This window comes from Priapulus caudatus, unplaced genomic scaffold, assembly GCF_000485595.1.
Source record: "Priapulus caudatus unplaced genomic scaffold, Priapulus_caudatus-5.0.1 Scaffold792, whole genome shotgun sequence".
NCBI classification, from domain to species: domain Eukaryota; kingdom Metazoa; phylum Priapulida; class Priapulimorpha; order Priapulimorphida; family Priapulidae; genus Priapulus; species Priapulus caudatus.
This window is the reverse complement of record NW_014577853.1, coordinates 124,576-138,829: the sequence shown is the minus strand read 5'-3', so window position 1 is coordinate 138,829 and position 14,254 is coordinate 124,576. Positions and strand designations below refer to the sequence as shown.

Here is a 14,254-nt window from a genome sequence, read left to right as displayed (position 1 = left end):
ATCAAAGTGGGCAGTGGGACGCTCAATAAATAGGAAAATAGGAATTCAGATGCTGGAGAAAAATAGCAGGAAAATAGGGAATTTTGCGTGAGAACATATACAGTAAAAAACCCGGTATGAAGAAACATAGATTTTTCCAGTTAGCCTCAATCATGTTCTTCATATAAATGGTGCTTTTACTGAAAATTAGGCTCAAAAGGTTCATTAAATGTAGGTTCTTAATTTGTTTTACTCAACATTTTAATATGTATAAGCTATACTTGATTCAAATGATTGTTAAGAATTTCCTTACACGGACTGCAATTTTGCTAACTTAATACCCATGAGTGGCTACAGTGTAAGTTTTTCAGTGCTTACCATACTGTGTGATACAGTATGTATCAAGGAAACAAACCCAAGGATGCCAAAAATTGCGTGCCAAAGAGGTGCTGGCAAATTTCATTCGGTATTTGAAGACTCGTTTTTTTATTTTACCTGTGTTCTTTTAAGTCTTATGCATGGAAAATTAAGAAAAAAAAAACCTACTTTAAAATCTTAGCCTAAAACAGTTTTATGTAAAAGGGGTCTAAATGGAAATTTTTTCAGCCTAACAGGTTCTTTGAAAATCTATGCTTCTATATACGCGGGCTTTTTACTGTATTGTTAAGGGCTTAGACCAAACCCAAAATTTTAAAAAAAAACTAAAATTATAAAAAAATTGAATTTCCCTCCTTTAGGCACATTGGTATTCCAACTTCAGTTCCCCTGCTATTCAAATTTCTCAATACATCCTTTGAAGATGTTTTTAATTAGCAATTAAACATACTAATGAAATAAAAACACATACCTCATTAAATATTCATACCCCCATAACTTCCGTTTTATTTGGTTAATTTTCAAAAAGAAAGTACCAAAATTAAGCTTGGAATCAGGAGCTCAACTTCAGCATGGCCAATATGAAGACATAAAACAAGGTATTTGATTGGCTGTCTGATGTACAGGGTCTATGAGACTCCTGAAATCAGCAATCAGGGACGGCCTTTTATCAGCCTTTGGCATCAGTAAACAACATGGCTACTAACAGTGAGAAATCAACTCACAAATGTTTTAACTGATCGTTTTTGCATATTTCAAAGCTTACTACTTCAAACAGTAGATTGAACTGTTAATTTATGTGCTAGGATATAGTTAGAATATATTAGAAGTTCATCATGCCCTAAGAAGAAAAACGGCCATTCTGTGGCAACCGGTAGTCGGTACACTGGATCCTTGAGTCCTGCAAGTGCAGTGACAGTGGTGGGGACTGGTGTCCTGCTGTAAAAGGTGACTTGGAAAAGGCAAAAAAGAATGTTTTGCCTGACTTTGTACTCAAAGAAATCAAACCAGTGTTTGAGATCCTAGCCAGTGATGAACTGCTTGCTGTCATTGTCAAAATGTCTACACGGGGATACACAAAATAAAAATGAGTCTTTTCCACACATTATTTGGGACCTATGCCCAAAAGAAGTATTTGTGGGATGGCAGCGACTTGAGCATATTTGTGAACTATGCCACAGTCTTTTGTAATGATGGTGAATGTTTGCAGTGCTGGCAATCCTTCAAAGGACTAGGCCATTAGAAAGCCTGGCACCACTTGTGTTTGGCAATGATGCGATGTCCGGGATGCTGGGGGGCGGTCTGGCTGCCGCCCAAAGGGGGTGAATCGTGGGACAATAAAGGAAAAAACGCCAGGCAAAAAACAGCGAAATATAATAAAAATGAAAGGTGACGACTGAGTATGTGCGCTGGCGGGACATAATATTTCATAATTTAGCATGTATGGGACATACTTCTAGAGCTTAAATGGTATACTTTTGGCCTGTTTGTGATTCTTTCGTAGGCTGATTTCTCGCAGCTTTCGCATTTTACAGCGTTTCAGCCTGTATAAATTGGAAACTACTCAAAAACTTACTACAGATATCTATCTGAAATTTGGGAGGGTATTATCTTGGCAGGTATAGACCTGTAAAATGAACTAGAATCAGCATGATTACAAGTGATATAACTTAATCTATGAAGTGGAATAGACGTCAAGACTTTGATCCACATTTATGAAAATCGACCATGTTGTACGCCCCAAATTTTTTCCCAAGCGGAGCAAATTACATAGCTGATCTAATATTCATTTTATAGAATACAACCTGGTTGATCATTTTCTGCCTAAGTTTTTATCTAATGTGTTGAGTTAGTTTTTTGATGGCTTTAGCAAAACATAAAAGGAAGTACATTTTCTGATGGTGTCCATCTTGCGATTTACGTGACTAGATTCCAAAAACGAGGCTAAAACAATTTTTTCATTTGCAATAAATTAATAAGTATTTACCCTGAAAATTTTGGAGTCATTATCCTTAACTAAATAAAACATTTTATTGTATTTTGGTTTGGTCTGCTTAAATGGAATATTTGTTGTGTTTAGATGGCCTGGACAACACCCTACAGCCCATTCCCGATCCCACACAAAGCGTTTATCTTAATATACATTATTTGGAGCTTACATCACATTGGCGAACAATATTTTGAGGTTTTAATGGGAAATGCATGGTTAAAATTGATAGCAGTTTATAACATGATAAGCACCCCATTTAACATGGTAGACCTACTCCCAAAATAGTGTATGACGGATACATGTATACATGGGTGGATCTGCTTTTTGAAAAAAGGGGGCGTCCAGTAAGAAATAAAAAGGGACTTTTGATAAAAAGTGCGAAGGCAGCTTATGCGACGTGTCTAGAGCCACAGGTTGCCACCTTAGGGGGGGGGGGGCGCGGTAGTGGGGACCTCCCCTAAGAAAAATTAAAAATGGGGTGCATTCTGAGAGCATCTTGAGCCAGTAATTTTGATGTCTAGAATGCAAGAATGGATTCCAAATTTTTAGAGCAGAAAATATATCTTTTTATTTGTCGGTTTCCTTTTTTTGGGTGAAAAAAAGGGGGGGTCCGGTCCCCCTGGAACCACCCTCCCCCCCTGAATACACATACCACATCCAACTGAAAACAACTTTACTGAAATAAAATCTGGATTTAGTCAAAGAGTATATTACATTTAATTTAAGAGTAAGGGTGGGGTGGTCTGGGGGTCCTCCCCCAGGAAATTTTTTGAAATTGGGTCACCTAAATGTGAAATTCCTGCATCTTGAGAATGATACTACAATTGCTGCATTCAAGAAAAATGAAAGCCCTCAAAATAAGAAAAAATGAGGAATTTGTCCAGAAAATAGCAGAAAATAGGAATTGCCCCGAAAATAGGAAAAAAAACAATAGGGAACTTGACGCCCTGATTCTAGACAGGGAAAGGAAACTCCTTAATGAAGCCCTTATCATCGATCTCAACCTGGCTATTGTGGCAGGCTTATATGAGGTTTAATACAGTGCATGCTTTTCATGCGTGCAAAGACTAATATTCAATACAAATGGTCTTTTGACATCATGATGTTGGAGCTACACAATATATAGGCACTGCATACTATACCTGACCATGACTGTTCCTTACACCAGTCATTCATTTCATTCATCACGGATTCTGGGATTGATGCTGTAAAATTAGGTTAGGACCCTGAAAGCAGAATTCAGAGAAAACAAATGAATTATTGCTATTATTGTAAACATTGAATTGAAGTACTTGTGCAGTTTTCCCAAGATAAGTATTATGTCAGAATGTCTGCCTAAGCTTACCGTTACTAATTACGATGAAATATGGCTTCTATGTGAGTACTATGTCTATAAGTTTCTTCTCAGAAAAAATGAAAAATGCCAAGTATATCATGGTGGTGGCATATATATTATATATATATATATAGAGAGAGAGAGAGAGATTTGCTTACTTGAACACAGACCTCTACTACACATATTTGAGTTGCGTCATTCCAGTATGAGACAAAGCTATTTCTATTATGGGTCTATGTCAACATTCATGCTGTCATCTTGAAAGAAAAAATTATAAACATTTACCATCATTTTATTATTACAGCACTTCCCTTAGTTACCGCAGTGTCTAAGTCGGTTTTTCCTAAATTTATTCAAGGCGCCTTAATGCTGGGCACATTGGCCGAACATTTTTCCTCCGAACAATGTGTGTTTGTCTGGCAATGTGCGGTCGCATCCGTTCTAGTGAACAATTGCCTGAGCGGACATTGCGAAACATTTTTGCAGCGAACGAACCTCGTGCAGCATCTAGTAGCTGTGTTTGTAAAGAGTCGCGAAGGTGATCGTGCGCATGATTGGGGCACAAAAATCTATGTAACCACATATCGCTGCTGCTATTGGTTTACTACTTTACAAATGATTCTTTTAGAATTGTTCGACATTCAGCGCACGTTGACAGAACATTCGACGAAACAATGTCGAGATATCAAACATTTCCGATCTTTAGAAACATTGTTCGGATAACAAATTGTTTCGGCGACTTTTTTTGCCGAACATTTTCATGGAACATTGCTAACGATAATGTTGTTTGGAGCCAAAATGTTTTCGGCAATGTGCCACGGGCTTTACCATAAATAGTTTTCGTGAATTACGCCAGCCCTTACGTTTATGGCTGTCGATCCCATGATTTCACTGGTCTTGCCAGGAGATGAAATTTGAGTGTAAAACTGTGAGTCGGGCAATAAGCTAGAACAATATCACAATAGAAAATACATTAGAGACGTCTAATAACTAGTAGTATAATTATAATTTCTTGGGACTCATTATATATTAAGTGGCACCATCTACACGGGAAAAATTTCTTACTTTTCTACGTGGATCTGAGAATGCTATTATATAGCCACAGAGTAGCCAAACGAGGAACGGTAACCCTACTCTGTTGGTTACATATAAATTCCAAGAGCCATTAACCCCATAAGGGGTTCTGAATGGGCTCTTGATAAATTGTATCTATCAAGCACATCCAATTTATACTAAGTATTTTCGAAAACTTTCAGCCTTTGGATTGTCATCGTGGTGCCAACACCGACAGAACGAATTCATTGTGTCCGTGACAATCTCAGCAATCAAATATGTATCGCATATCACCAGGAGTTGCGGTGCCGGTGCTGCATTTCGTGCTCAGATTGCGACATGACCTCAGCTAGACGAGCCAACTTCAAGTTTAACGATCTTCATTTTTTTTCACCCCAATTTAGAATTCTCCTCCGTCCTGCTTTGCGTCTATTAATTGCAAATTTGAAGAGCTGTTCTACTGTGAATCCGCCAGTCTATTTCTATTTTGATCAACTTTGTCTAACTCCGGTTTTTCGATACACTCTTGACTGTTGAGACTAATCTATTAATTCTTTAGGAGGTTATAAGGTTACTACTTTCTCGTGGCATCTCTGGGCAATCATTGTCCTAACATCGTGCACAGCCACATAGGGTCTATGTCCCCAGGTAACTGCCGGAACTGTACCCTGGGGTACGGTCCGGGATATACGGAACGTACCCTGGTTAACTATTTGATATGGTTTGTCAGGGTTGTAGGTTTACTCCCTCCAAGAAACGGTATTGTTAGGGTTAGAATCCGGATCGCACAGCTCTGGTCGGCTAGGGTTAGGGTTAGGGCTTAGGGAGTAGGGTAGGCACTCCCTGGACTCAGTTAGTGAGTAGGTGAGTACGGTCGCGCATTATTAGAATAGCTTACCGAGGGTACGTTCCGGCAGTACCCTGGGGACATAGACCCTCTCAGCCGTACCACAGACTTTAGGAGAGCAGAATGTTTTCCCAGCGTTGCGTATTATAGTAGTAAGTAGTAGAGTAGACACAGGGGCTCTTCAGGCTTCACGGTGTGAGCTTCCGGTGGCCCAGTGGTAGGCAGGACTTTCATTTTTAAGTGGGCGCTGATCGCGCTCGCGCTCCACCGCGCACCCGAAATTGTTGCCGATGGTCGCGCGCATCACTCGCGTCCTCATAAAAGGTGCGTTTGAAATTGCGCACAAGAGTATTGTCTTATAGCGGCTCCATCTAGTTTCTCAATGTAGGGGGTACAAAGGTTGAGCAACACGACAACAATTGGCTGGTCGTGTAAGTGACTGAAGGTATGGCCAGATGGTACAGGTCTGGTCACTACCGCTCTGGTTTATAGTATATATATTAAATGCAACTAAACAACAGCATTCCAAATCACGGTACCTATACGGTAGCCACAAGTTACCTGCTCGTGTTTTCTACTATACGTGAGTGCAGAAGTGCGTTTTTCTGCCGACGTGAAAACGAGTCGAAATAGAGATAAGAAGAAGGCTACAATAGATAGACTTAACTCGTACAAGCTAATGTTGGCTAGGTTGTTGATGGATCCTGTGATTGCATATTTTGTACAGAAATATGCAGCGTACATGGATTAGAATTCTAGTCTAAGCGATGGAAATGCAGAATAAATAAGAACAGTTTATTTTTACATCGATTCAATTCTTTTATTAAATCTTGTGTGCTAGTGTTGGATGTTGTTGGATAAAATTATGTAAATCCTGACAAAAGCCATTGAATGAATGAAGGTTGAAGAGAATGATAATCAGTGATTGAACATTGACATCCAATTTTACGTTTTGGCATTCTCACTCTAGACCGGAGGATTGGATCATGATTCCATCATCACACCAAGAGGCATGATGGAGAGCCCTTCGAAGTGAGCTCTCCATCATCCTTTTTAAAAGGTGTGGATGTTTATTTAGTGCAGAGCGCTCTCTCCATAATGCCTCTTAAGGGGTTGTGATTCATGGAGCGGTGAAAAGTCCCCTATGGTTGGTCCGATATACTGTTGTCACTGCGGGTGCGTTGGTTGTGCGGGCGTGCCCTAGGGGGAGCTCATTAGGTTAGTCCTCCTGTATACTTTTTCAAATCTGAAAGGCCTGGTAGGCATCATGCACTGTCACTGATTGCTGCGAGTTCAAACGCGTTGCGGTCCGCCGTATATTTTTATATTTTTGCGGTTGCATGGGGGTATGTATCTAGCTATAATGTCGATTAATAGGTAGCAGTTGAATTTTCTAACAGGAAAGTGTAAAACTGGCTCTTCGATACAACTCATCGAGATCTGTGTAATACTTCCGTCAGTAGAGGCGTCGAGTATATTAGACAAGCAAGATTATCAATGGACTGAAAAAATAATGTGATTAACTGCCGGTCCCGTCTCCAGACAATACTACCAAATGGTACGTAAAAAGCAACCACTGAGGGCCGCAAAAAGAACTCTGGTGTTGTACCACCCTCAGTGGCCATTTGGTAAACAGGATCTGCCAAACGAACGTGACTACCTAAACTGGAATGGAATAACTTGACATGAAGAATAACAAGTAAATTAAATATCTCAAGATCAGAAGGTAAATTAGATTAGAAGGCAATAGAGAAGGAAATAAGGATGAAGGAATAAGAAGTATAAGAAATAAATACAGTGAAGCAGGAATACGCCAAAGGAATAGGAATAGAGAACATTTAGGGGAGAGAGCGTAATAGAATAAGTAAATAAAAAGAAAAAAAGAAGACAGGAATAAGAAATACAGAGAGACAAGGAATCTACTACATAAATGGGGAATCTGTCTGTGACGCGATTGCTCCACTCTGTCGGTCTATCTTCTCGAAAGACCCGTAACAGGGTGACCCCCAAACACCATATATATTCTGATCAGCAATGACAGCGACGATCGCATTTATGAAGCCAAAAAAATTTGCAAATTAAAGCCAACCGAATATCACAAAGACACAAACGGGGGACAAATAAAATTAACCGGGAGATTGTGATATTTTTGTTTTGAACATTAAAAACCTATCGTATTGGGCTACGTCATTGTCACAGCCGGCGTGCGTCTGAGTTATTTAGTTAAATGTCACTTTACCGTTTCTTTTATATTCTTGTCAAATTCGTTCTCGAATATCTTCATGTTCTCTATAATTGAAGCATTGTCCTAATTATGAGCTGTTTATTATGATAGGCGATGAAGTGTGACGTCAATTTAGATCATGGTTCTCGACGTTGTACCTCATGCCGCGCTCCCGCATTAAAATTTTAATCCGCGCCCCCCACCAAAAAGTTCAACACTCAGACTCGCGACGCCAAATTTAGCCCATATGAAATTCCCGCCTCAATAAAAATCAAACAATCTACAGTCCGAGCCACTACATGTTGGAAGACAACAGTTAAAAATGTGGAGACGCTCAGAAAACATGGTCACAAATTGCAGAAGTCATGACATAGTTTCTACTACACACTCCTTTATTTTGCATATTAGTGCTTTCAAGCCCTGATACCCCTCGCGAGTTACGTGGAGACTTGGTTTGTATCTATGAAAGAGTTGAATGTTGATCTAAATCCCTCATCAAAATCTCAACAATGACCTGACGGAAGAAACCTCATGAAATCTCACTATTTCATCGGTAGATCCTAACTATGTTCTTTCATATCCTTTGCGCCGGAGTTAGTCGGGCATACAAAGACAATATAATTAAATTAAATTCCAATGCATAATAAGATCTCATTGGCCGGTGGGCCCCTGCGAATGATATTGATGCACGCGTACATTTTCGACGACGTTTTGGACAGATTCCCCATTTAGTGTAGTAATTATATGTATTGTAATAAGGGCGAAAAATCAAGGGGGAAAAATGCAGATAACAAAATGGGGGAGGGGGAGGAGAGCGCACGGAGGAGAAAGCGGGTAAAATGCGGAAGGGGAGGGAGAGGGAGATCGGATGTACAGCACCGTGAGTGGCAGACTAAATTCGTAGCCCTCTTTTCTGCCTTGTTATCCGCGTGGATCGCCGGGAGGACACACTGTTGATAGACTGCAGCTCGTGAAGGAAATAAGAAGCAGAATAAGACATAAGAATGAAGAAGGAATAAGAATAAGAATAAATTCCAAAGAGAGAATACAAGAGAGGGACCCCAAGATACAAGAAGATCAGGCAGTGGTAGCCTAATAGAAAGGAGATTGAAATTAAAACTGGACGACACCGATATCTAACAGGACTAACAATAGAATTACAAATTACAATACAATATTGCAATTGCCGTACGCTTACCTCCAAGTCCATCCAAACTATCCTGTCGGAATCTGGTAATGGTATGGACATGGCCATACCGTTGGCGTTGTAGATGTGGTTCCTTACTTTGCCTTTGGGGAAAGCCATACAGTTACGATCAAGACAAGAGTCAGGATTCAATTAAGACAAAGATATAGAATATATATCTCTAAAGATTCTATTCTATTCTCTATGCCTGTTCTATTTTAGAATTATATGATCAAAACGCGTACAACATGTATAAGTATATAAAGGGCGCTGCACGCGCTGATTCGCAAACGCTCTGAATTTGAGACTGGCGCTTACTGTTTTCAGTCTTCATACTGTTCGCCAAAACTGTGCCAGGCACAGCCACTTCGACGTAAAGTAACTCTAGACTAGCACCTCCAACGGGATAGTTATAGACTAGTCCCCAGTTTCTGCACTCTGTTATAGATATTCAATATATGAGCAGAGTGAAGATAGTGGAACCACTCTAGGTTAGTACCACACGTTCAGTGTCTCGTGGTAAAGATAGATGGCGACGTCGAGTTAGAAATGTCAGGGAAACGTAATTTTGCAAGTTTTGCAAGCAATATTTTAATAACCTCTGGATGGAAAGAAGGTGAGTCTTAGTTAATTAGGGCCAGAGCTCATTAAATGTTTAGGAGAATACTGCTACTATGAAAATGAGGGCGGAGACCCAAACTAGTACCACTAACTCACAGTGTCTCACACACACACACACACAGTGACACACACATACACACTCGGCTGACAAGTGACTTACACTTGCGGTATGTCACACACACAGGCACTTGAAGCGTTTCAATAAAATATAATGCTAACTAAATACAAAATCTATTTACTACCAAATTATTAATGTTTCTATACTACCTGTCATCTATTATTGCCGACAGTTTCCTGTAAATTACGTCCAAATCCTACGCTGCCGGCTGCCATTGCTCTCGCGGCTGCACTGTTGCACGCTCACACTTATATAACTAGACAGGGCACTCATGGAGAGTGCATACCTCCGCGAGCATGTAACATGTATGTGCTCGCTGGTGGCGGCTGCTGACTGACTCGCCTGCTGCTGACTCGCCGCTCACTGGTGGCTGCTGCTGACTCGCCGCTCACTGGTGGCTGCTGCTGACTCGCCACTCGCTGACTCGACACGCTATCGATCGCGCACACATGACCGATCGCATTACCTTCCCTGCAACTCTGTTGCGCGGAGGTAATAATAACTATAATAACTATAATAATATAATAGCAGGTAGGAAAGCGTGATCGCAAAATTCGCTCGACGCTCGCTGGATTTCACAGTTTCACAGCACGAATACACATCCAACAGCTTCCATCTTTGTTTCTCTTTCCAGAACAGTGTTTACTTGTTATAAAAACATATAAGTACTGTCTCTGTTCGTAACCGAGCTGCACGTGTCACGTGAAATCACACAAAGACTGACGAAATTCTCGCGGTTCGCTAACCTTGCCCAGTAATTGTAAATGTACCCTGTGCCCCATTGATCTTTGACCTGTGACCTCCAATTTCGGCACAGTGATGGCTTTCCCTACCATGATGCTATACACCGACTATCACGAGCCTATAGGTCGAGGCGTTTAGATTTGTGCCGCAATTCTGCATTTCCTCCCTATATCTTAAGTTAAGGAGGGAATGTTCCCCCTTCTTTTACACTGCTTGACCTTTGGCCTTTGACCCCAGCTTCGACATCCCAACTCGTTTTCGGATTACCCCCAAACGTCTCGAATATCGTGACCGTACGTCGAGCGGTTAAGATTTGTGCCCAACTGTTGACGCACGTACGCACGGCCGGACGCACGCACGCTCATGCGATTCTACAAGCTGCATCTGACTATGTCAGATGAGCTAATAAAACTGTAAAAATATGTATCAAGCCTATATTTGCTCATCGAAGAAACGATTCGAAAAACGCTTTTCGCAGCGGTTCCATAGGCGGCTCACTCACTCGTTAACTCGCTCAGAATACTATAATCTCCCAGCAACAAAAACGTTGCGCTTTCCCTATCAGCTAGCCATGTACGTGACCAGAAAAACCATCGGGTCATAACCTGCCAGTGTGTATAATTTTACATAGCATGGTTGATGGTTCATACATACATAACACCACAAATGTCATTATTAACTCCTGATAACACGGCAAGTGTGCGGAGTGGAACAATTGCCGCATAGCGGCAACGGTAAACGCGTTTGAAACATTCGACTCGAACGTTTCACTTTGTAGTCTAAAAGCTTTGAATGAACGTATTCCTGAGCAATTTTTTTTCACCTATCACACATATATATAGGCAAGTAGAAGCGTGCAATGTGAATGTTAAAATAATTCATTTTTGCCTGATTTTATGTTTGTCGCTTGAAAGTTTGAGGGAATATCCCTTCCTTAGTGTTAAAAACAGCAATTTCCTCGCCCATAAAGGGCCGGTAGTCTGTGAAAAGCCTCTATAACCGGGGATCATTTCACAGATTCGATCCAAAAAATTTAACTAAATTCTAGTTCGTAAAGTCCAACTATATTTATTTATGTGAATTTCTATCATGTGACACCTTTTTCAAATAAACGTATCAATTGGTAAAGTACTGCAGACTTTGTAACGCCGCGTCCCCCACTTCCGGTGTGAGCTGTTCATTGTTAAATCACGTCTAATGGCGCCGCTGGTAAAACGTGTTGTTAATTTCCCGGCCACCCCGGGCTACTATGTCGGCTAAATAATAAAATAAAAATGCGCGTTAAATCCCGGCTGTGGCAGCGTTAATTCCCCGCCCTGTCGTGTGGCTGAGGGGCTGGGGTTTCAATTGACTGGTGCATAACTCGTTGTTTACAATCAGCTCCAACTCCTTGGTGTTCCTTTCCAACTATCATTAGAATGACTTATGATTGCTTAAGCTATACACCTGCCATTTTTGAGAATCGCCCTGTCAAAATACAATCATATCACAGAAATTCGTCAATTTTTCATGCAAAACAACCATTCAAATGTTACACTAGCCACCAATGTTGACGGCAGCCGTGACTGGATGCAGAAAATTTACTGTATGGACAGGCCAATCAACGCAGTCGCCAACAGCTTCTCATACCTGTCTAGGCTTGTGTAACATTCGGGTGGGAAAATGTATCCCCGTGCATTTGTGAGGCTGTATCTTCTGTGAAGAACACATTAATTATTACTGTGTTGCAGCTATAAAAGACCCATAGTTTATTTATTTATTTTAAAAACATAAACCTGCCTTATAATCGGTCTTTCTTGTTTATACACAGGCGATGGCTTGGGTAAAAATCACTCTGGCATAGTGGAACCTATCAAGGTTAAATTTAAAAAAGACCAGGCAGGAGTTGGCCATGATCCGGCAGAGCAGTTTACGTTCAACTGGTGGGACCATGTGTACAAGAAAGCTGCAAACAATATTGTCGTAGAAAATGATAAGGTACACGCTCTATATTAGAATTGAAAAACTTTCTGGCTGTGTGCATGATAGTTCTCACACAGGAATTTATTCAAAAATGTTTTTGAGAGGTATAATGTTGAAAGTTCCACATAGATTTGTTTTTTAGATGGTACGGAATATTTTTAATGTTTTAGGTATATGGCAGATTAGCATCCATGGATATTGGAGTGTAGTAATAACTTGTGGTTCTATTACCCTTAGTACGGCTCAAACTTAAACTTAAAGGTGTCAGGAGAGGCATTTCATATGATGATTTCCATTAAATTGTTTTCTATCATTATATTTTAATTTAGTAACAAATCAGTTTAAAAATAATACCATGCACAAACATGTATATATAAATAACAATAATAACTACATATTTGCTATCATTTTTATTTGTTTGTATCCATCACTTTTATAATCTTCTTACAACTAAGAAATAACAATTAAGTGCTGCAGAGCGACAGCGCTCAACGTGTACTGACGGCCGGGTATTCTTCTGATAAAGTCACTGGCAACCGAATCAAGTGCGCCTTCCTGCCACCGCATTCACGCTCAGAGCATATATATCTAGGATGCAATAAAGGCCAAGACACACTGCATCGGAATTTTATTACACTAATTTGAAGTGTTGTTTTTTTGGGTTAGAAATGAACGTATGTATAGGTCGTCTTTCTATGCACAAATGAATTTATCAGCAGAACACCAGACACCAGATGAGCCCTGTCACTCTGCGGCACTTGTTTATGACGTAATCGTAATGTCACGTGCCTATGGAAACGGCTGCGATTGGCTATTTGTAAAGTGTCGCTGGTGACTGTCGCTGGAGAATAGAAACGTTCCTAAATATTTTTGTTGTCGAGGTTGTCGCCGGTCGTTGTCACGTGTGTGTGCAATGGCTCATAGGAAACAATAGTTTCTAATTTTCTGAAAATTTGTTTGTCGTTACGGTCGGTCACTGTCGCTGCAGTGTCTTGGCCTTAATACAGATCTAAAATCTATGATAGGCTTTGCTATACCAGCAGTACAGTAATAAAGATACAGCTGTGTAACATATAATGTTATCATGTATATGCGTCGAGCTCGAGCGTAGTGGCGGTGGTGGGAGGAGGGTGGGGCTAGGGGCTCTAATAGCAAAAGCAGTTCAGTCCTTTGTTAACAGTAAAAAAATCCGTGTTTACCCCTCCTCTTGAGGGTCAAAAGGTTATCAGACACTTACTCTTCGCACGTCAGCGGAAAGCACATTTCATGGTCCTTTCAATAAAGTGATGAAAATGGTAGGTCAGCGCTGAAACAAAAAAGTTTTGCACTCGGTTCGTTAGACCATGTCCTCAGAAAATGTCTGATATCTGGCCTTTCCCCCACTGCCCTTTGACCTGTGACCTCCAATTTTGCGCTGGTGATGGGTTTCCTCCCCATCACACTATACATCGAATATTAAGAGCGTAGGCAGGGTTCCACACTAACCCACGTCCGACCGACCTAAACGGGTAAATGCTTGGTCCGGTGGCATACAACCAGAGTGCTAGTAGCCCGACTGGTCGTGTTAGAATTGGTCATATATATTGCACTGAAAGGTCACCTCTGGCTAGACTGGTTTGCGGCCGCACTGTTTGTCGCAGAGCGTGTACATTGTCTAGCAGAGCGTGAGGCCGGATACCAGTCTACCTTTCGGCAAAAACAATAACGACTATAAACGTGGCTTGCTGCCAGCCGCAGTAGACGATCGATAAACCGTGCGCTCCCCGTGTATGCCCGTGGCAGAATCAAAGCTTTGGTAGAATACGAATGCTGCACGTGA

General features: G+C 40.9%; 2 protein-coding genes across 6 annotated transcripts in view; one reads left to right on the top strand and one right to left on the bottom strand.

Annotated features, from left to right (window-relative positions):
* Positions 1 to 9,913, bottom strand: part of LOC106813567 (oligoribonuclease, mitochondrial-like) — a 15,568-nt gene extending 5,655 nt beyond the window's left edge. The window contains exons 1-2 of one of the 4 annotated variants that reach the window (XM_014817737.1): positions 9,879 to 9,913; positions 9,003 to 9,094 (exon numbers count right to left, since the gene is read on the bottom strand). In XM_014817737.1, the coding sequence (XP_014673223.1) occupies positions 9,003 to 9,094; positions 9,879 to 9,885 (99 nt within the window). In that variant the 5' untranslated portion in view covers positions 9,886 to 9,913. Of the gene's footprint in view, positions 1 to 9,002; positions 9,284 to 9,878 lie in introns of those variants that run through there. The other 3 variants (XM_014817738.1, XM_014817739.1, XM_014817736.1) reach the window with 3 other exon arrangements.
* LOC106813566 (G patch domain-containing protein 4-like) overlaps positions 9,505 to 14,254 on the top strand; it is a 17,808-nt gene continuing 13,058 nt past the window's right edge. The window contains exons 1-2 of one of the 2 annotated variants that reach the window (XM_014817734.1): positions 9,505 to 9,606; positions 12,284 to 12,450. In XM_014817734.1, the coding sequence (XP_014673220.1) occupies positions 9,540 to 9,606; positions 12,284 to 12,450 (234 nt within the window). In that variant the 5' untranslated portion in view covers positions 9,505 to 9,539. Of the gene's footprint in view, positions 9,607 to 10,161; positions 10,222 to 12,283; positions 12,451 to 14,254 lie in introns of those variants that run through there. The other variant, XM_014817735.1, reaches the window with a different exon arrangement.